This window comes from Hylobates moloch, unplaced genomic scaffold, assembly GCF_009828535.3.
Source record: "Hylobates moloch isolate HMO894 unplaced genomic scaffold, HMol_V3 SCAFFOLD_14, whole genome shotgun sequence".
NCBI classification, from domain to species: domain Eukaryota; kingdom Metazoa; phylum Chordata; class Mammalia; order Primates; family Hylobatidae; genus Hylobates; species Hylobates moloch.
This window is the reverse complement of record NW_026652289.1, coordinates 3522428-3546546: the sequence shown is the minus strand read 5'-3', so window position 1 is coordinate 3546546 and position 24119 is coordinate 3522428. Positions and strand designations below refer to the sequence as shown.

The 24119-nt window shown below is 49.5% G+C and overlaps 3 protein-coding genes across 5 annotated transcripts in view; 1 reads left to right on the top strand and 2 right to left on the bottom strand.

Moving 5' to 3' along the window:
* Positions 1–12243, bottom strand: part of WDR4 (WD repeat domain 4) — a 29726-nt gene extending 17483 nt beyond the window's left edge. Inside the window, exons 1-3 of the mRNA XM_058427843.1 lie at positions 12120–12243; positions 9170–9235; positions 6167–6322 (exon numbers count right to left, since the gene is read on the bottom strand). Of these exons, the coding sequence (XP_058283826.1) occupies positions 6167–6322; positions 9170–9235; positions 12120–12208 (311 nt within the window). The 5' untranslated portion in view covers positions 12209–12243. The remainder of the gene's footprint in view (positions 1–6166; positions 6323–9169; positions 9236–12119) is intronic.
* The window catches only part of CBS (cystathionine beta-synthase), a 225327-nt gene that overhangs the window by 31476 nt on the left and 169732 nt on the right, over positions 1–24119 (bottom strand). The gene's annotated exons all lie outside the window — the stretch shown is intronic.
* The window catches only part of NDUFV3 (NADH:ubiquinone oxidoreductase subunit V3), a 22727-nt gene continuing 10971 nt past the window's right edge, over positions 12364–24119 (top strand). Inside the window, exons 1-2 of one of the 3 annotated variants that reach the window (XM_058427900.1) lie at positions 12364–12501; positions 17639–17759. In XM_058427900.1, coding sequence (XP_058283883.1) covers positions 17642–17759 — 118 coding nt within the window. In that variant the 5' untranslated portion in view covers positions 12364–12501; positions 17639–17641. Of the gene's footprint in view, positions 12502–14152; positions 14270–17638; positions 17760–24119 lie in introns of those variants that run through there. The other 2 variants (XM_032174423.2, XM_032174424.2) reach the window with 2 other exon arrangements.

Here is a 24119-nt window from a genome sequence, read left to right as displayed (position 1 = left end):
TGCACTTCAGATTTGTTCAGGTTTTGGAATATTTGCAAATACTTACTGGCTCAGCATCCCTAACCTAAAAATCCAAAATCTGAAACATTCCAGTGAGCACTTCCTTTGAGCATCTTCCCCATGCTCACAAAATTCCAGATTTTGGAGGATTCTGAATTTCAGATTGGGGTACTTAAACCAGTTGCACTGCCCACTCTTGGACCTGTACTTTTTTTTTCTTTGTAGAGACGAGATCTCACTGTGTTGAGGCCAGACTGGCCTCGAACTGCTGGCCTCAAGGGATCCTCTCGCCTTGGCCCCTCAAAATGCTGGGATTACAGGCGTGAGCCACGATGCCAGCCTCCCGGAGTTTTACCAGGTGCTTACATAAAGAGAATCACACCAGCAAACGACCTTCAAAAGATGAGTCAACATAGCAAGACATCTCCCTCTTGGCAAAGCACCTGCAACCAAGGATGAAGAGGCCCCGCCACCCGCCCAGGCTGCAGCGGTATCTGCATCCACCACGAGTCCCCAACTCATGGAGCTCTCAACCTCAAATGACCTCCTCCAAGAAGCCAACTGCCACAGGCAACCACATTGAGTGGAGAGAATTCCTAGATTCCTCCCTCCTCTGGGCCATGCATGATGCCAGGAGCAGAGGCCCCGTCCCTCTGGAGGAGTCAGAAGCCCTGGAGGAGCCCTGGGCCTCCGCGCTTCCATCAAGGTGAAGAAGCTCCTCTGTTAGGAACCAGGACACAGTGGGCAGGCTGACTGGACATCCCCTTTCTCCCAAGTTCAAAGTGAGACACTACCTCTGGACAGCGAGCCCACACTGAAGTAAAGTGACATTCCATCCGGGTCTCCATCTTTCTGGCAACCTCAGAACGTCACAGCCACAGCACTGTCCAGACTTGAAAGAGTTAGCATCTTCAAGACACAAGTGAGCTCCCTGCCCGCTCACCCCCACCACCAGCCAGGCCTGCGGCACACACGGCCAGACCCAGCCTCCCCTACCCTCTGCGGGCAGTGGCTACTCCTCAAATGGTGTCTGGTACCAGACATCAAAAGCCTTGGCACAGGGTACACCCTCTGCATAGTGAAGAATTAACCTTGCCTTTGGCCTCATCTCTAAGAGTAGGGGCCTTGGGCCCCACAGGCAGCCTAAGTACGTGATTTAGGGCAGGGGCCTGGGGCCACAAGGCATCCACTCCACCTCTGGAGGGGCTGGGAACTAAAGGTCAGCCACCCTGACAGCATGTGATCAACCCCAAGAAAACCGCCGGACATCTAGGCTTGGGAAGCTTCACTGTGGTGTTGTCACGCATTGGTGCCAGTAAACCCACACTGTCCACACCTCTGCTGTCCCAGTTGTTCTGGCTCAAACTTCCCAGAGTTTAAAGGTAGGAAGAGGTACAAGGAAACAGTAGCATTTGAACAGTGGAACAGTGCAAACAATGTAACAACCCAGCTACAGGGAATGACACAGTGTTGTCAACACTGCCCTGGGTGGGGAAACAGGCTACAGGCTAGCACACACCACAGCTACAATGTAACACATGCAAATCGTGTAACCCATCTGCAGAGAGGAGGAGGGCCTGGCCCCAGTGCTCATCCCATACTCTGGCTCTGGGTGGTGAAATTCAGGGTGGTTTTTGTTATTGCTCTCATTTTGTACTTCTCAGTGGTTTCCAATTTTCTGTACGGACCCACACATTCCACTGTTGTCTAAGTAACTGGATCACGTCTGAGATCCATGTACACATCAGCACATGGATCTCAGCTCTGCACCTGTTCTTGACCCCCCAGGGCTTTGAAGTTTTGTCAGCTAAGGCAAGGGTACTGGAAAATGCTAATCCAGTCTCAGTGGTTACCGGTGCAGCTCACCTTACACACCTGTGCCACAGAAAGGCCGTGTGAGAAAGGCCATGTGAGAGCCACACTTTGGGAGATGGACTTATTTTGTAAAAACAAAGTGTCCAAATATAAAGAGCTCCTACAAACCAATAAACAATACCCCAGTGGAAAAACACAGGATATGGAAAAAGAAAAGTTTATAAAACACAAATGATTCTTAAGTATATAAAAAGTTGCTCTTCTGGCCAGGCGCCAGTGGCTCACACCTGTAATCCCGGCACCCTGGGAGGCCGAGGTGGGTGGATCACCTGAGGTCAGGAGTTCAAGACCAGCCTGGCCAACATTGTGAAACCCCATCCCTACTAAAAAAAATAGAAAAAGTTAGCCAGTCGTGGTGGTGCATGCCTGTAATCCCAGCTACTCAGGAGGCTGAGGCAGGAGAATCACTTGAACCCAGGAGGCGGAGGTTGCAATGAGCCTAGATCGTGCCATTGCCCTCCAGCCTGGACAACAAGAGCGAAACTCCATGTCAAAAAGAAAAAAAAAAAAAAAAATGCGGACCACCGGTAGAGGGACAGTCAAGAAAACTGCTGTAGCTGGGCTCAGTGGCTCACGCCTGTAATCCCAACATTTTGGGAGGCCAAGGTCAGCAGATCACCCGAGGTCATGAGTTCAAGACCAGCCTGGCCAAAATGGCAAAACCCCATCTCTACTAAAAAGACAAAAATTAACTGGGCATGGTGGTAAGTGCCTGTAATCTCAGCTGCTCGGGAGGCTGAGGCAGAAGAATCACTTGAACCCAGGAGGGGCAGGTTGCAGTGAGCCGGGATTGGGCCACTGCATGCCAGCCTGGGTGACAGAGCGAGACTGTCTCAAAACAAATAAAGAAAGAAAGAAATTGCAGAGCATATGGCCTAGCCCAGATGAAATGAATCACAAAGTCTGTGCTTTCACAAGACACCCAAGTGGCTCTTGTGCACTATACCTATGCCAGAGCTCAGCCAGGGCCTTTACTTTAGGAAAAGAATTACCAGGCCAGGCGCAGTGGCTCACTCCTGTAATCCTAGCACTTTTGGGGGCTGAGAAAGGTGGATCACCTTGAGGTCAGGAGTTCAAAACCAGCCTGGCCAACATGGTGAAACCCTTTCTCTACTAAAAATACAAAACATTAGCCAGACGTGGTGGCACATGCTTATAATCCCAGCTACTTGGGAGGCTGAGGCAGGAGAATTGCTTGAACCTGAGAGGCAGAGGTTGCAGAGAGCTGAGATCGCGCCATTGCTCTCCGGCCTGGGAAACGAGTGAAACTCCGTCTCAAATTAAAAAAAAAAAAATTACTATCAGATTCTCTTAGATCATTTCATTTTTAACTTTTGAGAGTCAAAGCCCCCTTTAAGAATCTCATGTGAATAATGAAAGCTCTCTACAGCAGCCAGTGTCCGAAAGGCAAGATGAACTGTTATGTGCTTAAATGAATCCTCCAAACCACAACTCCTGTGTTGAAGCCCTGACCTACCTAAGACCTCAGAATATAACTGTATTTGGATAGGACCTTTACAGAGGTGAAACAGAGGTCACTGGGATAGCCCTGACCCCATCTGCCCGGTGTCCCTTCAGGAATAGGAAATGAAGACATAGACACAAAAGGACAACTCTGTGAGGACATAGGGAGAAGACGCCATCAGCAAGCCAAGGAGAGAGGCCTCAGAGGAACCAGCCCTTTCCTGCCAGCCCCTTGATCTTGGTTTTCCAGCCTCTACAACTGTGAGAAAATTATTATTTAAGGCCCCTAGACTGTGGTATCTTGTCAGGCAGCCCAAGCAGACTAGGACAACTACTATCTTCTTTCAACACAGAGAGGTGAAAACCTCTCCATCCCTCCTTCCCACAGGTTGTCCGAGAAACCCAAAGTCAAGGCCAACCTACTAGAAAGCCCCTGCCACCTGCAGAGATCCCTGTGGAAGGGCTCAGGGCAGGACACCTCAAGGCCACCTTGAGGCATTCACCCTGAATCCTGAAAACACTTCCCATCTTCTCTATTCTAGGTCCTAAATGACTTACTCATGTTGTGGCTACCTTAGCAAGAGGATGCCGTTCACAGGCCTTTCAAGATAAAGATGACACGATCCACAGCAGTCAAGTGGAAGCAGCCATTTATTATCAGTTACAACTCGGACATGTGGGGACATGCATTTAAAAGTCATTTTCCTACTGGGAAACCATCACTGCCTATGGGACAGGAGCCAGAAGGCAGGTAAGAAGGGAGACTGATGCATACTCTTTGGTTTAATTTTGTTGTGTTTTAAGTTTTTAAACCATGTGCATCTATTACCTACCTGATACACAAAGACACAAAAACATATTGTAAATCACATATACATAAAAACATATATAGTAAAACCCGTATACACAAAAACACATACAGTAGAAATGATGCAGCGTTTCAGGGGCCCAGGCTGGAGTGCAGTGGCGCAGTCTCGGCTCACTGCAAGCTCTGCCTCCCGGGTTCACGCCATTCTCCTGCCTCAGCCTCTCCGAGTAGCTGGGACTACAGGCGCCCGCCACCACGCCCGGCTAATTTTTTGTATTTTTAGTAGAGATGGGGTTTCACCGTGGTCTCGATCTCCTGACCTCGTGATCCGCCTGCCTCGGCCTCCCAAAGTGCTGGGATTACAAGCGTGAGCCACCGCGCCCGGCTCAGGGCTTTCTTTTTAACCTGACTGGAAGAGAGGACAGAGCAGGCATTCATTGCTTTTGATGCCACCTAGAATTTGGCTATTTTTTTTTTTTTTTTTTTTTTTTTTGAGACAGAGTTTTGCTCTTGTCACCCAGCCTGGAGTGCAATGGCATGATCTCGGCTCACTGCAACCTCCGCCTTCCAGGTTCGGGAGACTCTCCTGCCTCAGCCTCCCAAGTAGGTGGAACTACAGGCATTCACCACCGTGCCCAGCTAATTTTGTATTTTTAGTAGAGACAGGGTTTTGCCATGTGGGCCAGGCTAGTCTCTAACTCCTGATCTCAGGTGATCCGATCCACCTGCCTCGGCCTCCCAAAGTGCTAGGATCACAGGTGGGAGCCACTGCGCCCAGCTGAATTTGGGTTTTTACTCTTCTCTTTGAAAATAAGATGAGGCTGGGAGCGGTGGGTCATGCCTGTAATCCCAGCACTTTGGGAGGCTGAGGCGGGTGGATCACCTGAGATCAGGAGTTCGAGACCAGCCTGGCCAATGTGGTGAAACTCTGTCTCCAGCAAAAAATACGAAAATTAGTCGGGCATGGTGGTGTGCACCTATAGTCGCAGCTACTCAAGAGGCTGAGGTGGGAGAACTGCTTGAACCTGGGAGGCGGAGGCTGTAGTGAGCCGAGATCACACAACTGCACTCCAGCCTGGGTGACAGAATGAGACCCTCCTCAAAAAAAAAAAAAAAAAAAAAAAAGATGAAATAAAAATCTTAAAGACATGCTGGGCATAGTGGCTCACACTTGTAATCCCAGCAGTTTGGGAGGCCGAGGCCAGCGGATCACCTGAGGTCAGGAGTTCAAGACTGGCCTGGCTAACATGGTGAAACCCCATCTCTACTAAAAATACAAAAAATTAGCCGGGCATGGTGGCAAGTGCCTGTAATCCCAGCTACTCGAGAAGCTGAGGCAGGAGAATCACTCGAACCCGGGAGGTCGAGGTTGCGATGAGCAAAGATCACGCCACTGCACTCCAGCCTGGGCAACAAAAGCAAAACTCCATCTCAAAAAAATTAAAAAAGAGGAATAGGGAAGGTGGAAGAACCTTTCCAGACTTTGCTAGGTAAGAGGGCAAGGCACAGCGATATCTCCATTCTTGCCAGTTACTGGCCTCCCCATCCCCACGGATCCACTCCCCATCCACTCTTCAGATACTCAGACATACATGCACTAAACCCACCTAGCTTAATACTATGGTACAGACCCCTCGACAGACCCCAAATCCCTACCACTCTTCCAGGGCAGGCTCACAGCCTTGTTCCTGCTAATCACAAGGACAGAGGACCGCCCTGGAAAGCAGGGGCACCCACACTGCAGGCAGAGGGACCAGCAGCAGGGCCTGGCTCTGTCTTCCAAGCCCACTGACCGGAGTCTGCTACCTAACTGTTCACCGCCCAACGTGGGACAGAACAGCACCCCTGCACCCTCCCAGAGCTGCTGTGAGGATCAGATCAGCCAACACACATACGGCACTGAAAGCGGTGTCTGGCACTGAACTGCGCCTCCGCGTCAACCATTATCACCATGTTATGGTCACTATTGCTACAGGCATGCAAGGACAAGGTGTGCATTCGACATCTTAAGAATCCAGCGTTAGCATCTCATACCTGACACTCAGACATTGCCATGGTTTTGTACGGAAAAGAATCAGACGCTTACTGTCATCGGTTAAAGCAAAATAGCTGCCAGACTTGGAGAAGGTGGACGCCAGAATCGCAACGCTCCCCTGGTCCAAGGGCGCGTCCTCCCTGAGGAAGAGAGGAGGAAGACGGTTAAGCTTCACCTAAGGAAATAAGACTGCATTCCTTGATGGCCAGCGTGGTAATTTCTAACATGGGAGGAGGTAGAAACTTAAGGGGTTCACGTAGCCAAAATAAAGACTTATTAAAGGGACATGGGGAAGTTCAAAACAGCTCTAATTTTATCAGCATGAAGCCTAACTAAACAGAAAATCTCCCAGCATACATGCCAGAACCCAGAGAGCTAAGCTAGAAGAACCCTCAAAGACACATGGCCCTCTTCCTTACGGGCAAGGACTAACCCAAGGCTAGAGGCAGGGATAAACTCACATTAACAATACTAGTAACAGGCCAGGTCTGGTAGCTCAGACCTATAATCTCAGCACTTTGGTGTTGCGGGAAGTCAGGGACTCCAAACGGAGGGACCAGCTGAAGCCATGGCAGAAGAATGTGGATTGTGAAGATTTCATGGACATTTATTAGTTCCCCAAATTAATACTTTTATAATTTCTTATGCCAGTCTTTACTGCAATCTCCAAACATAAATTGTGAAGATTTCATGGACACTTATCACCTCCCCAATCAATACCCTTGTGATTTCCTATGCCTGTCTTTACTTTAATCTCTTAATCCTGTCATCTCGTAAGACGAGGAGGATGTATGTCGCCTCGGGACCCTGTGATGATTGCGTTAACTGCACAAATTGTAGAGCATGTGTGTTTGAACAATATGAAATCTGGGCACCTCGAAAAAAAGAACAGGATCAACAGCAATGTTCAGGGAACAAGACAGATAACCTTAACTCTGACCGCCAGTGAGCTGGGCGGAACAGAGCCACATTTCTCTTCTTTCAAAAGCAAATGAGAAATATCACTGAATTCTTTTTCTCAGCAAGGAACATCCCTGAGAAAGAGAACACGCCCCTGAGGGTGGGCCTCTAAAATGGCCCCCTTGGGTGTGGCCGTCTTCTGGTCGAGACTGTAGGGGTGAAACAAGCCCCAGTCTCCCATAGTGCTCCCAGGCTTATTAGGACGAGGAAATTCCCGCCTAATAAATTTTGGTCAGACTGGTTGCTCTCAAACCCTGTCTCCTGATAAGATGTTATCAATGACAAACTTCATTAGCAATTTCAATTTCGCCCCTGTCCTGTGGTCCTGTGATCTCGCCCTGCCTCCATTTGCCTTGTGATATTCTATTACCTTGTGAGGTACGTGATCTCTGTGACCCACACCCTCTTCGTACACTCCCTCCCCTTTTGAAAATCCCTAATAAAAACTTGCTGGTTTTACGGCTCGGGGGCATCACGGAACCTACCGACATGTGATGTCTCCCCCAGACGCCCAGCTTTAAAATTTCTCTCTTTTGTACTATGTCCCTTTATTTCTCAAACCGGCCGACGCTTAGGGAAAATAGAAAAGAACCTACGTGAAATATCGGGGGTGAATTTTGCCCGATATCTGGCTGAATTTTCCCTGATACTTTGGGAGGACAAGGCGAGAGGATTGCTTGAGCTCAGAAGTTCAAGACCAGCCTGGGTAACATGGCGAAACCACATCTCTACAAATAACTACAAAAATTAGTCAGGCAGCCCTGGCGCGGTGCCTCACACCTGTAATCCCAGCACTTTGGGAGGCCGAGGCAGGTGGATCACGAGGTCAGGAGATTGAGACCATCCTGGCCAACATGGTAAAACCCCATCTCTACTAAAAATACAAAAAAAAATTAGCCGGGCATGGTGGCATGTGCCTGTAGTCCCAGCTACTCAGGAGGCTGAGGCAGGAGAATCACTTAAACCCGGGAGGTGAAGGTTGCAGTGAGTCGAGATCACACCGCTGCACTCCAGCCTGGCAACAGGGCAAGACTCCATCTCAAAAAAAAATTAAGTATGCTGGCATGTGCCTGTAGTCCCAGGTACTTAGGGGGATGAGGCAGGAGATCACTTGAACCCAGGAGGTGGAGGCTGCAGGGAGTTGTGTTTGTGCAACTGCACTCCAGCCAGGGTAACAGAGAGACCCTGTCTCAAAAAATAATAATAACAATAAAACTGAGCCACAATACCAATGATACTAAAGAAAGTCACCATACAAAACACTCACATGCTCTACTTTTATATCTCAATTAGCTGAAGTTAATTTCCTACACCTGCCTTCAACCATTATTTCATGGAGCCAATAAGATATGTGATTACTGATAGAAACTAAAAGTATTTAGAAAAGTCCTAACACTGTGCTGAGACAGATCTTTGTGTCACCCAGGTTGGATGAGGTGGCAACCGGCCAATGCACCTCCTCTAGGTTCAAGACTACCATCGCCTCCCAAAGTGCTGAAATTATAGGCATGAGCCACCGCACCAACACTGTACTTTTTTTTTTTTTTTTTTTTTTGAAGACAGAGTCTTGCTCTATCCCCCAGGCTGGAGTGCAATGCCGCAATCTCAGCTCTCTGCAACCTCTGCCTCCCAGGTTCAAGTGATTCTCGTGCCTCAGCCTCCCAAGTAGATGGGATTATAGGTGCCTGCCACCACGCCCAGCTAATTTTTTGTATTTTTAGTAGAGACAGGGTTTCCCCATGTTGGCCAGGATGGTCTGGAACTTCTGATCTCAGGTGATCCACCCACCTCGGACTCCCAAAGTGCTGGGATTACAGGCATAAGCCACCATGCCCAGCCAACAATGTACTCTTAATGCCTAACTTGAAAGTTACTTTTACATGTCTCTCCTGAGGTCCTACTTATCCGCACCACTGTGTGACAGAAGCTAAGAATTCAGCAAGTAAGACAACAATTGCTTCTTAGACCCTCTGGTCCCATTATCGAACCATTAAAGCAGGCCCTGAAAAAGCTTCCCCACATCTCACCCTTTATTTTCTTGTGACTTCTTTTCTGCAGCACTGCAGTCATAGATGAAGAGGCTGTCATCATCACTGAAGAGAAATAACAGAATAATTTTAAAAGGAGTTATCATTAGAGAGAAATAACAAATTTTTTTTTTTTGAGACGGAGTTTCGCTCTCGTTGTCCAGGCTTGAGTGCAATGGCAGGATCTCGGCTCACCGAAACCTCCGCCTCCCAGGTTCAAACAATTCTCCTGCCTCAGCCTCCCCAGTAGCTGAGACTACAGGCACGTGCCACCACTCCCGGCTAATTTTGTATTTTTTGTAGAAACGTGGTTTCTCCATGTTGGTCAGGCTGATCTCAAACCCCCAACCTCAGGTGATCCACCTACCTCAGCCTCCCAAAATGCTCACAGGTGTGAGCCACTGCACCTGGCACTAATTTTTTTTTTTTTTTTTTTGAGTTGGGAGTCTCGCTCTGTCACTCAGGCTGGAGTGCAAGGGCACGATCTCAGGTCACTGCAACCTCTCCCTCCTGGGTTCAAGCAATTCTCCTGCCTCAGCCTTCCCGGTAGCTGGAATTACAGGTATCTGCCACCACGCCTGGCCAATTTTTGTAGTTTTGGTAGAGACGGGGTTTCGCCATGTTGGCCAGGCTGGTCTCAAACTCCTGACCTCAGGTGATCCGCCCACCTCAGCCTCCCAAAGTGCTGAGATTATAGACAGAGCCACTGCGTCCAGCCTAACAATGATTTTTAAAGGAGCACTTTGTTTAAAAAAAAAAAAGTTGATTTTTTTTCTCTGTGGAACAAAAAATATTTGCACACTCATTAAATTAAAAGTTGTATCCTTGACAAGAAAACTGTCTAGATACAATATTTCAGGGAACAGTTAACAAACTTTATTTGCTTAATCTCTTATTGGAGTATGTCACACTGCATAGTTCTGTGGGGAAAAAAAAAGTTCAGTGAAACAAATGAGGAATACTCAACAGGAATTAATATGCTATTCTTTTAGGCACCACAAAATCTATGCGACATGGTTATAAGAAATTAGGCCGGGCGCGGTGGCTCACACTTGTAATCCCAGCACTTTGGGAGGCCGAGGCTGGCGGATCACGAGGTCAGGAGATTGAGACCACAGTGAAACCCCGTCTCTACTAAAAATACAAAAAAAAAAAAAATTGGCCGGGCGTGGTGGCGGGCGCCTGTAGTCCCAGCTACTCCAAGAGGCTGAGGCAGGAGAATGGTGTGAACCTGGGAGGCAGAGCTTGCAGTGAGCCAAGACTGCGCCACTGCACTCCAGCCTGGGCGACAGAGCAAGACTCCGTCTCAAAAAAAAAAGAAATTATGGGCCAGGCGCGGTGGTTCACACCTGTAATCCCAGCACTTTGGGAGGCCGAGACGGGCAGATCACGAGGTCAGGAGATCGAGACCAGCCTGGCTAACACAGTGAAACCCCATCTCCACTAAAAATACAAAAAATTAGCCAGGCGTGGTGGCAGGCGCCTGCAGTCCCAGCTACTCGGGAGGCTGAGGCAAGAGAATGGCGTGAACCCAGGAGGTGGAGCTTGCAGTGAGCCAAGATCGCGCCACTGCACTCCAGCCTGGACGACAAAGCGAGACTTCTTCTCCAAAAAAAAAAAAAAAGTAATTATGTTCTGATACTGTTGAGTTTTCAGTGGGATTCTGTATACAAATTTCAAAGAGCCATTACTATTTAGAAACAGATCTCACCTACCTGAAAGTATTCCCATGACCCCAAGCACTTACCAACATAAGAATCACTCATCTTCCATACTGAACCTAAACTCTCTTCGGTTTATCCCATCCTCACCCCCTGGCACGTATCTTGTACATATTTATAGCCTTTAAAGTGAGTGCACCAAAAAACTTTCCATATGGAACCGTGGACTTGTCTTCCAAGTCAGAAACTCCACCAGCCACTAGAATTTCCTCAAAATGCATAGACTGAAGGAAAGCAGATCACGTCTAATATATCCACAGCTCACTCTGGCAGGTATTAGACCATAAGTCTCTAAAACAAAATCATCTGGGATATGTGACAGGTTTCTGAGTACAATTTTTGTGAGACCTAACTTAACATCGAATTGGCTTTCTGAAACCAAACGAAGAATATACAGTACATCTGACAGACACGTCGTCCGTTTCAAGTATGAAATCACAAATAACCTGGGAAAGGAAACGAGGGGCTGAAACTGACAGCACTACTAATTGCTCCGAGAGTCCTGAGTTAGGACTAGTCCATCAACAAACATTTACTAAGTTAAAAATCCCCGGCGTCGTCCTAGCACTGGCGATACACTAAGTTAGGAGAATAAAATTACGGAAAGCAAAACCCCAACCGTGTGAAGGGCCACTAGGGAGGTGCGCGCTGCGAGCTCCACGTGCACCCTTGGGTCGGGTAAGTAAGTGTCGGAGATCACCTGGAGCCCTAAGGAGCAATTAAGGCCAGGTGAGTGGATGCAGGCCGGGAAGAGGGAACAGGCAACCCTGCAAAGAGAGGGAGCGCGCTCGGAGGTCAGTGAGCTCGCAGTAAGCCCCTCCCTTCTCACCAGGGAGACCCGAGACCTGCTTCTTCCCAGTTCTCCAGAGCTTGTTCGGCCGGGCCTTGCTGACTGGTCAGCGTCGCCCCACGTGCTCTGCCCACCCGGTCCCCGCCGGCGCCGCGGAGACCGGAAGTGACCCGGCGCTAACCGGGCAAGAACACCGCAGACCAGCCATCTAGGGCAAGGAGCGCGCCGGGGGCCGGGGAGCGGGGGCCGAAAGCGGACCCTCCAGGCGCAGAGACGCGGCCAGGCCCAGACAGCGGAGGAGGGCTCGCGGGCTGGAGCGGAGTTCCCCGAAATCACCCCAGAGCGGGTGCGACCAGGCGGTGCGGGAGAAGCGGGGTCGCCAGGACCCGACGCGCGCCCGCAGCCTGGTCTCCCTGTTCCAAGACCAAGGCCCCCTCACCTGCTTGCTGTGGAGGTGGCCAGGAATCGGCTGCCGCCCCGCACCACCAGTGTCTGTCCGCACAACGCCAGTCCCACAGAGCCCGCCATGTACCCGCCCGCCTCGCCGCCATACACATGTGCCAGCCCAGAGCCTCTTCCTGTCCGCACCGGTCGGTGACGCCAGGCGCAGACGCCGAGAGATGACGTATCCCCCACCTACCGCGCATGCTCAAGGACGAGCCTGCCTTGAGCATGCGTGGAAGGTGCTGTGACCGTCCTCCCGGTTGTGGCTGGTGGCCTTCGGTGTTTCGGGCTTGGCAGTTCACTCACCAAGATCTGATGGAATGCACTTCGCACGATTCCAAGTGCTTGCCTAATGTTCGTCCTTTCCTCTAGACTGGGTAGGGCTGGTTCTGGATCTTTTTCCGCTGTAGCTGGAGAGACGTAGGACCTGATAGCTACTGGATGCCTGGTAAATGATCCTTCAAGAAGTGAATGAGCCGGGGGCCGTGGTTCACATGAAGTCAGCAGTTCGAGACCAGCCTGACCAATATGGTGAAACCCCGTTTCTACTAAAAATACAAAAATTTGCTGGGCGTGGTGGCGTGCGACTGTAGCCCCAACTACTTGGGAGGCTGAGACAGAAGAATTGCCTGAACCCGGGAGGCGGAGGTTGCAGTGAGTCGAGATCGCCCCACTGCACTCCAACCTGGGCAACAGAGCAAGACTCTGTCTCAAAAAAAAAAAATTTAAGCCGGGCACGGTGGCTCACGCCTGTAATCCCAGGACTTTGGGAGGCCGAGACGGGTGGATCACAAGGTCAGGAGATGGAGACCATCCTGGCTAATACGGTGAAACCCCGTCTCTACTAAAAGTTACAAAAAATTAGCCGGGCGTGGTGGTGGGTGCCTGTAGTCCCAGCTACTCGGGAGGCTGAGGCAAGAGAATGAAGCAAGTGAACCCGGGAGGCGGAGCTTGCAGTGAGCCAAGATGGCGCCACTGCACTCCAGCCTGGGCGACAGAGCAAGACTCAAAAAAAAAAATTTTTTTAACAAAAAAAAAATTTTGGCATGTTTTTTTCCTTCTCCCTTTAGGAACAAAGGATTCCCTTCTCATGATTATCCTAAGATCTAAGGTTATTCTCTTTGCCTCCCAGGGTGGAGGGTGGCAGGTGCCCTTGCATTTACTTGATTCCAGACTCCTCTTTGATAAGGGCCTGAGGGCACCTCATTCCGCCAGTTTATGTTGCCACCTCAATGAATCGCTAGCTGTGAGTCAGGAATCCCTACACAATCCATTTAAATGACTGTGGCAGGGCCTCTTCTCCTGTGGAAGCTGAAGGTGTGGGCACGTCCATCTCCGATGAAATGCGAATGGGGCTCTGGGCATGCAGGGGAAGGCAGAGAACTCAAGAGGCAGAGAAAGAAGCTAATAACTAATTACACCTACTCCACAATTACGGCTAACGTTGGGGCCGAACTCTGCATTAACATTTAGGTGAAACAAAGCTTCCATTTTCAATCGGCCTAACTCTGGTATTAGCGTTGGCAGGGGCCGTGCAGGAGGGGCAGTGAGCAGTGGTGGCCGCGTTGCCAACAGAGGGTGAGGGAGCTGGGCGCGTGGTGCGGGCGCCGAAGTCGCGAGCTGAAGAGCTTTAAAACCTCTCAAAACACAGAACTATCAATCAAGTAGGACCAGACTGTGCCCCTAGGGAAGGTCGCAGATTTAAGGCTGCGAGGACAAGGGCAAAGAAGTGCGAAGCGTTCGGGTGCATATTCAGGCCGGCCCAGCGCAGACGCCTGAGAGGGGTGCCCAGCAGCCCCCGCAGGTCTCCGCCGCGCCCCCCCTCCCCACACAGCGCCCAGGCGCCCGCAGGGCACAGGGATCGGCACCAGCCTGGGACGGGCCCTTCACGCTGTTGCCTGTGATTGGTGGTCCTGATCCGGGGCGTGGCCCCAAGGGAGACATTTGGCCCTACTGGGGAAGCGCGCGCAGGCCCACGGTCTCTGCTCCGCCCCCAGCTGGCCTGTAATTGGCGCACTCGGCCCAAGGGGCGGGTGTTCAGGCGCGGCTGCGCGCGCAGCTGCGGCGGTCCTGCCTAGTGCGCCAGCTGTCACCGCCATGGCTGCCCCGTGTTTGCTGCGGCAAGGACGAGCCGGGGCCCTGAAGGTAAAGGAGGAGGCAGCCTGGGCTGGCTGCGCGGCCCGGAGCCTACGTAGGGGATGGGGCGAGGGGGCGCGGGGCTGGTCAGGCCCGGGCCTGTCCGCGACCTCTAGCCGTCCTGGTTGGGCCGCTGACCCCGCTCCCTGGGCCCAGGACTGAACGGCCACGGGGCCAGGCCGGGTGTGGCCGGCGAGCGTCCCGCGGTTCCCCCAAGCCGGTCCGCCGCCGCCGCTGCCCGAGGCCCAGGCCAAGGCTGGCGTGCCCCGTGTCGACGGCCGCTCCCGAGGGCTGCATGCCTGGGCGGCAGACGGGTGGACGGTCCCAGGGATGCTGCCGCGCCTCTGGGGTCAGCCGCTGTGCGGCCTCCCTCACGGCTTCTATGAAGGACAGTGACTTCTCCATTTAGCCAAGAGAGAAAATGAGGAAACTTTCAGGGACCTGGTTAACCTGGTAACTTACTGACAGCCGTTGAGAAATCAGCTGACATGACCTGACCTGTGAAAAGGGGCGAAGGGCTTTCTTTTCTGCAAATAAGAAGCTAAGGCCAAGGCGGGGCGCGGGCACTTTGGGATTTTGCCTGTAATCCCAGTACTTTGGAAGGCCAAGCCAGGCGGATCGCTTGAGTTCAGGAGTTCGAGACCAGCCTGGCCAACATGTCGAAACCCCGTCTCTAAAAAAATACAAAAAATTAGTCTGGTGTGGTGGTGCATTCCTGTAATCCCAGCTACTCGGGAGGCCGAGGTGGGAGGATCCCATGAACCCGGGACGCGGAGGTTGCAGTGAGCCGAAATCATACCACTGCACTCCAGCCTGGGGGACAGAATAAATAAAATAAAATAAGGCTAAGGCCACTTCACTGTCTTACAAATTTAAAAATGGCTGTTATTACAAAAGTAGTAACTATTGCCTGCAGAATATATAGGTGTGTGTGTGTGTGTGGGTGTGTGTGTGTGTATATATATATATATATATACATTTTTTTTTTTTTTTTTTTTTTTTTTTGAGACAGAGCCTCATTCTGTCGCCCAGGCCCAGGCTGGAGTGCAATGGCACCATCTCAACTCCCTGCAACTTCCACCCCCTGGGATTAAGTGACTCTTGTGCCTCAGCCTGCAGAATAATTTAAAAGTACAGATAGGGAAATTCATTGACAGTCCACCATTACTCCTTCAAGCATCTAGTTCCTAACGATTTTTATCAGCTTTTATATGTTCACATAAGCACATGTACTCATGCTTACAATCATGAACATAAACGTTTTCATGTTTATATGTGCACATACAGGCACCTCTGTTCTGTATCCAGCATCTAGAACATTGTACTGTCTAGCACTTAATAGGCCTTAGTGAGTATATGCTGAGTGAGTTGGCATAATATAAAATATAACATTTATATTGTAGACACTTTCGAAGCAGTTTTTATATACCTACATCATTTTAATGGCCAGATAGTATTTCTTCTACTCTATTTTCTAAGGATAAGAAAACATTTTACAGAAAGAAATATAGGGCCTGGTGGGTGGCTCATGCCTGTAATCCCAGCACTTTGGGAGGCCAAGACAGGCAGATCATTTGAGGTTAGGCGTTCAAGACCAGCCTGGCCAACGTGGTGAAACCCCGTCTCTACTAAAAATACAGAAAGACCCAGGTGCGGTAACTCACACCTGTAATCCCAGTACTTTGAGAAGGTGAGGTGGGTGGATCACCTGAGGCCAGGAGTTTGGGACCAACCTGATCAACATGGTGAAACCCCGTCTCTACTAAATACAAAAACTTGGCCGGGCATGGTGGTGCATGCCTGTAATCCCAGCTAATTGGGTGGCTGAGGCAGGAGAATCTCTTGAACCCAGGAGGCAGGGGTTGTAGTGAGCTGAGATTGTGCCACTGCATTCCAGCCTGGGTGACAGAGCGAGACTCCATCTCAAAAAACAAAATACAAAAACATTAGCCAGGCACGGTGGTGCACACCTGTAATCCCAGCTACTCGGGAGGCTGAGGCAAGAGAATCGCTGGAACCCAGGAGGCAGAGGTTGCAGTGAGCCGAGATTGAGCCACTGCACTCCAGCCCGGGAGTCAGAGTGAGACCCTGTCTCCAAAAAAAAAAAAAAAAGAAAAAAAAAGAAACATAGTATTTTGTAGGTTAATAAATAATTGGAGAGTACAAAAAAAATGCACTGGAGAACGTCTGTTTGGAGTTTTATTAAACCAAATATTGATAGTGATTGTCCTTGAACTCTTGTGTTTTCTTCTTGCAGCCTTTTTGTATTTTACAAAATGTCCATAATATACATACATTATGAAAACCATAATAACCATTAGGAGTATACCATGTGAATGTTTTGCACTTATATGTAGTGGTAATATATAATATTCATATGCACAGTACCTACATGCATACAATCCCAGCACTTTGGTTGTTTTTTTCTTTTTTCTGACACAGTCTCGCTCTGTTGCCCAGGCTGGAGTGCAGTGGTGCGATCTCAGCTCACTGCAACCTCCATCTCCTGAGTCTAAGCAATTCTCCTGTCTCAGCCTCTGGAGTACCTGGAACTACAACCGTGCACCACCACGGCTGGCTAAATTTTTTTTTTTTTTTTTTTTTTTTTGAGACAGAGTCTCGCTCTATCGCCCAGGCTGGAGTGCAGTAGCACGATCTTGGCTCACTGCAAGCTTCACCTCCTGGGTTCACGCCATTTTCCTGCCTCAGCCTCCCAAGTAGCTGGGACTACAGGCACCCACCACCATGCCCGGCTAATTTTTTGTATTTTTAGTAGAGACGGGGTTTCACCGTGTTAGCCAGGATAGTCTCGATCTCCTGACCTCACAATCCACGCGCCTCGGCCTCCCAAAGTGCTGGGATTACAGGCGTGAGCCACCGCGCCTGGCCTTTTTTCATATTTTTAGTAGAGACGGGGTTGGCCAGGCTGGTCTCAGAACTCCTGACCTCAAGTGATCCACCCACCTCAGCCTCCCAAAGTGCTGGGATTATAAGCGTGAGCCACCACACCTGGCCAATCCCAGCACTTCGGGAGGCCAGGGCTTCAGGTCGCTTGAGGCCAGGAGTTTGAGGAAGCCAGGAGTTTGAGACCAACCTGGGCAACATAGCCAGATCTCATCTCTATAAAAAATAAAAAATAGCCAGGCATGGTGGTACGTGCCTGTAGTCCTAGCTATGTCAGAGAATCGCTTGGACCCAGGAGTTGGAGGCTGCAGTGAGCCATGATTGTGCCACTGCACTCCAGCCTGGGCGACTGAGGGAGACCCCTGACTCAAAAAAAAAAAAAAAAAATATATATATATATATATATTCATACATAGTACTAGCTATTATAATGGCATTACTCTAAACATCCATATTCATTAATTCTTTTGTCAGACTATGCTCCAGGAAGCCCAGGTGTTTCGAGGACTTGCTTCTACGGTTTCTTTGTCTGCGGAATCAGGGAAGAGTGAAAAGGGTCAGCCACAGAATCCCAAGAAGCAAAGTCCACCAAAAAGTAAGATTTTGATGGTAGTCATAAGGGAAAGAGAATGCAAAAAGAAAATAGATTAGTCAGCCTTCGAAGCACGACTATGAGTTTTACTAGCCACATAATTTATGCTTCTTCCTTTTCAGCAGTGTCCGGATTATATGAGACAGAAGATCTTTAACAGATTTTAGACCAAACATTTCAGTAATGTCATAGTCTTTGACTCAATGTTTAGCCCTGAAATGGTTTTTCCTGTATTTTCTAAATGCCAAACCCCAACCTGAAGTGAGTGATGCCTTGGGTAAAAGTTCTGTGGCATTTAGATGGCCCCGGCACAATGAGTTTGCCAGAAAACCACCTTACTTTCCATCCTCTGATGCTGAGTTTTTTTGTTTTGTTTTGTTTTGTTTCAGTCTCTTTGAGACCCACCTGTGGTTTTCCAGGCTTTGCTTAATCCCAGTCCAGGACTACATCATTGTTTTATGACTGTGGAGATGGAGCTAACAGCAGGCACGATTTTTTCCACTGTGACTCACATTGCTGATGCATGATGTTGCCAGCTCCGTACACAGTAATTTTGACTTTTTTTTTTTTTTTTTTTGAAACAGAGTCTCGCTCTGGCTGGAGTGCAGGCTAGAGTGCAGGCTGGACTGCAGTGGCACAATCTCAGCTCACTGCAAGCTCCACCTTCCAGGTTCACGCCATTCTCCTGCCTCAGCCTCCCGAGTAGCTGGGACTACAGGCACCCGCCACCACGCCCAGCTACTTTTTTGTATTGTTAGTAGAGACGGGGTTTCACTGTGTTAGCCAGGATGGTCTCGATCTCCTGACCTCATGATCCGCCCGCCTCTGCCTCCCAAAGTGCTGGGATTACAGGCGTGGACCACTGCGCCCGGCCATTTTGACTTTCATCACCAGTTTTTGTACCTTTTTTTTTTCCCCTCCCTGAGTACCAGTGCAGCATATACTCACTGAAGGAGAATAAGGAATGCAACAGTGTATTTTAAATGCTTCTCTTCCGGGAATAATTTTATTTTCTACTCACTGCTCATTATTGATGATTGATTATGGTCCACGTCCATTGCAGTTAGCCTTAATTGTTACAACCCTAGTTTACTCTTGAAAGAACATGTGTGCAGGCCAGGCACGGTGGCTCATGTCTGTAATCCTAGCACTTTGGGAGGCCCGAGGCAGGCGGATCACCTGAGGTCACGAGTTCGAGACCAGCCTGGCCATCATGGCAAAAGCCCGTCTCTACTTAAAATATAAAAATTAGTTGGGTGTAGGCCGGGCGCAGTGGCTCACGCTTGTAATCCCAGCACTTTGGGAGGCCGAGGCGGGCGGATCACGAGATCAGGAGATCGAGACCACGGTGAAACCCCGTCTCTACTAAAAATACAAAAAATTAGCCGGGCGTGGTGGCGGGCGCCTGTAGTCCCAGCTACTCGGAGAGGCTGAGGCAGGAGAATGGCGTGAACCCGGGAGGTGGAGCTTGCAGTGAGCCGAGATTGCGCCACTGCACTCCAGCCTGGGCGACAGAGCGAGACTCTGTCTCAAAAAAAAAAAAAAAAAAAAAAATTAGTTGGGTGTAGTGGTGGGGGCCTGTAATCCCATCTACTCAGGAGGCTGAGGCAGGAGAATTGCTTGTACCCCAGAGGAGGAGTGAGCTGAGATCATACCACTACACTCCAGCCTGGGCGACAGAGTGAGACTCTGTCTCAAAAGAAGAAAACAAACAAACAAAAACCATGCAGCACAAACTGTTTCTAAATCTTTAATTCTTTTTTTTTTTTTGAGACGGAGTCTCGCTCTGTTGCCCAGGCTGGAGTGCAGTGGCACGGTCTCGGCTCACTGCAACCTCCGCCTCCTGGGTTGAAGCGATTCTTCTGCCTCAGCCTCCCGAGTAGCTGGGACTACAGGCACGTGCCACCACGTCAGGCTAATTTTTTGTATTTTTAGTAGAGATAGGGTTTCACCATGTTAGCCAGGATGGTCTCAATCTCCTGACCTCATTATCCACACGCCTCGGCCTCCCAAAGTGTTGGGATTACAGGCATGAGCCATTGCGCCCGGCCTAAATCTTTAATTCTTCTTTTTTTTTTTTTTGAGATGGAGTCCCGTTCTGTTGCCCAGGCTAGAGTGCAGTGGCGCGATCTCGGCTCACTACAACCTCCGCCTCCTCAGTTCACGCCATTCTCCTCCCTCAGCCTCCTGAGTAGCTGGGACTACAGGCACCCACGACCATGCCTGGCTAATTTTTTACATTTTTAGTAGAGACGGGGTTTCACCATGTTAGCCAGGATGGTCTCGATCTCCTGACCTTTGATCCGCCCGCCTTGGCCTCCTAGAGTGCTGGGATTACAGGCATGAGCCACCACGCCCCGCCCTAAATCTTTAATCATTATATGGGGTTGTAGAATGATAATTGAGTTTGGTCTTATTTTCATCAATATACTATTTTCTCAGTTTGAATGTTTGAAAGTATTTAGATTCTTTTGTTTTCTTCCTCCTTGGTCTGTGCACAGAACACTGGTAAGTTTTTAAATATTTGTATTTATACAAAGAGAGTGCCAGCCCCTGACTGCCTCTCACAGTGTGTCGACTTGAGGCTTGGATTCCACGGGAATGTTATTTAGTTTTGTGCTATGAGTCCTGCCTCATTTTTCAATCATTGTTTTTTTCTCTTCCTTTTATGTTATTTGTTTTAAGAGAGGGGCTCTGGCTCTCTCTCCCAAGCTGGAGTGCAGTGGCACAATCATAGCTCACTACCGCCTCAAACTCCTGAGCTCAAGCAATCCTCCCACCTCAGCCTCCTGAGTAGCTGAGACTACAGGCACATACCACCACGCCTGGCATATCCCTGGCATGTTTTGTTGATGTTGTTGTTTATTTTTTGAAATAGAGTCTTGCTCTGTCACCCAGGCTGGAGTACAGTGGCACAATCATAGCTCACTGCAGCCTCGACCTTCCAAGCTCAAGTGATCCTCCCACCTCAGCCTCTGGAGTAGCCAGGACTACAGGTGCACACCATCACACCCTGGCTAATATTTTAATTTTCCATAGAGATGAAGTCTCACTGTATTGCCTAGACTGGTTTTGAATTCCTGGGCTCAAGCAATCTCCCTGCCTCAAACTCCCATAGTATTGGGATTACAGGCATGAGCCACTGTGTCCAGCCTACCTGGCGTGTTTTTGACATTCTCTAAATGTTTACTGATGAACAATTCCTTGAATTTCATTACTAACATTATCCTCTCCTTTGGTGAATTTTAGTCTGTGTCTGCAATCCTACATCATAGACTTATGAATTTGGATTAAATGGATTTTAAAATACCATGGCAGAGCCAAAGAGCCCCCTTTTTAGATACATGTGTCTGTGTGTGAGTGGAAACGGAGTGCTTCATTCTGTGGCCATCTGGGGTGTGGTTTGGGGAGGGGAACACTGACCTGGGAGTGGGCCTTGGGCTCTCATGGAGCTCCTGCCTCTGGCCTTGACGGGCCCTGCAGGCCTCTGAGCCTCAGTTCCTTTGTGCTTAAGCAGGATGAGCATGCCAGCCTCGCTGGGTGGATGTGAGACTGGCTGCAGTGGGATACACGTAGCTACTGCGCACCCTGCAGAGAGCTTTCAGGTGGGAGGACAGTGTTCAGAGCTAAGCTCATCAATACACAGAACAGTTGTATCTCGTAATTTTTTTTTTTTTTTTTTTTTTTTTGCGATAAAGTCTCACTCTGTCACCAGGCTAGAGTGCAGTGGCACGATCTTGGCTCACTGCAACCTCCGCCTCCCAGGTTCAAGCCATTCTCCTGCCCCATCCTCCCAAATAGCTGGGACTACAGGTGCCCGCCACCATACCCGGCAAATTTTTCTATTTTTAGTAGAGACAGGGTTTCACTATGTTGGCCAGGTTGGTCTTCATCTCTTGACCTCGTGATCCACCTGCCTTGGCCTCCCAAAGTGCTGGGATTACAGGCGTGAGCCACCGCACCCGGCCAATTTTTGTATTTTTTAGTAGAGACAGGGTTTCTGCATGTTGGCCAGGCTGGTTTTGAACTCCCAACCTCTGATGATCCTCCTGCCTCGACCTCCCAAAGTTGCTGGGATTACGGGCATGAGTCACTGCACCCAGCCATGTATCTCATAATTTTTAAAAGAATTCCTGTACAGGCTGGGCATGGGGGTTCACGCCTATAATCCCAGAACTTTGGGAAGCTGAGGCGGGAGGATCAGTTGAGTTCAGCAGTTTGAGACAAGCCTGAGCAACATAGTGAAAACCCATCTCTAGAAAAACCTTCAAAAAGTAGCTGGGTATGATAGTGTGCACCTGTGGTCCTAGTTACTCAGGAGGCTGAGGCGAGAGGATCATTTGAGCCCAAGAGGTCGAGGTTGCAGTGAATTATGATTGCATCATCCATCGTGGGTGATAGAGTGAGACCCTGTCTCGACAAAAATAAATACTGAGTCTAGGTGTGGTGGCTCACGCCTGTAATCCCAGCACTTTGGGAGGCCAAGGCGGGCCGATCACTTGAGGTCAGGAGTTCAAGAACAGCCTGGCCAATATGGTGAAACCCCCATCTCTACTAAAAATACAAAAATTAGCTGGGCATGGTGGCGGGCGCCTGTAATCCCAGCCGCTCAGGAGGCTGAGGCAGGAGAATCGCTTGAACCCAGGAGGCAGAGGTTGCAATGAGCTGAGACCGTGCCATTGCACTGCTTCCTGGGCATCGCAGCGAGACTCCATCTCAAAACAAACAAACAAACAAAAAATCCCTGTACAAAGAAAAATAAATAACGCTTGTAAGTGGACACGTGCAGGCCCATATTTTCCCCTGAAGTGTTGGTAGTTGGTAAGTGTAAGACACAGAGGAACTTTTCACCCTCCGTGGCACATTGCCAGATCAAACCTTTCTCAGCCAGAAGTGGCTTTGGAAGCTCTAACAGAAGTTTCCGGCATGCAAGTGAGGGTACCCAAAGCTCTCATCCTTGGAATCACATCTCTAGTCAGAGTGTCCGCCACAGGACAAGACCCTGGGGCGGTGGGACATGCTGTGCCTTATTTCATCAGAGGTGTCCAGCTTTCCCCAACACATGCATTCTCCCTGAGGAAGGCTGCCGGCACAGATGTCGGGGGCTGGATGTTCTTGGAGGTGCACCTTGGGGAACCGCCGGGCTCTCCAGCTTGCTGCTTTCCTTGAATCCAGTACCCAGGCCTAATTTTGCAACAGTAATAAACTGTTGACTGAGTAATTTCTGTGTAGCTTTTTGAAGAGTGTGTCCAGAAGCCAAAGTTAATTATCCATTTGAAGTCCTTGTTTCAGTTTTAAAAGTGAGGAATATCTGGAAATAGAAATTTCACGTAATTTCTATTTACACACAGTATAAATAGTGGCTCAGTAAAAAAATAGGCACAGTGGCTCACGCCTGTAATCCCAGCACTTCGGGAGGCTGAGGCAGGTGGATCACCTGGGGTCAGGAGTTCGAGACGTGCCTGACCAACATTGTGAAAGCCTGTATCTACTAAAAATACAAAAAAAAATTAGCCGGGCGTGGTGGTGCATGACTGTAACCCCAGCTACTCAGGAAGCTGAGGCAGGAGAATCGCTTGAACCCAGGAGGTGGAGGTTGCAGTGAGCCAAGATCACGCCATTGCACTCTAGCCTGGGCAAAAAGAGTGAAACTCCATCTCAAAAAGAAATTACCCAGGCGTGGTGGCACACAACTGTAGTACCAGCTACTCGGCAGGCTGAGGCAGGAAGATCACTTGAGCCCAGGAGGTGGAGGTTTCACTAAGCTGAGATTTGCACCACTGCACTCCAGCCTGGGTGACTGAGCTAGACTCCGTCTCAAGTGAACAAACAAAAAAAAGAAAACGAAATTTTGTTTATCCAATTCTTACAAGCAGTGCCAGGCACTGTTCTAAGCACTTTTCCCATATCTCATCTTCCCCAGTCCTCAACAACCCAGGGAGTAGATGCTACTGTTATCCCCATGTCATAGACAAGGAAGTTGAGGTGTGGAGGGACTGAGCTGCCTGAGTCATGCAGTGTCCACACAGGTGTCAGCGGAGAAGCCTGGATTTGAACCCAGGCATTCTGGCAGTGCAATTTATATTTTAATCACTGTGCTGTCTTCCTTCTGAAAATTCTTGATTCTCGTGTGTTTATTTAAAAATAAAATGCCGGGCGCGGTAGCTCACGCCTGTAATCCCAGCACTTTGGGAGGCCAAGGCGGGCAGATCACTTGAGGTAGGGAGTTTGAGACCAGCCTGACCAACATGGAGAAACCGTGTCTCTACTAAAAATACAAAATTAGCTGGGTGTGGTGGCACATGCCTGTAATCCCAGCTACTCGGGAGGCTGAGGCAGGAGAATTGCTTGAACCTGGGAGGC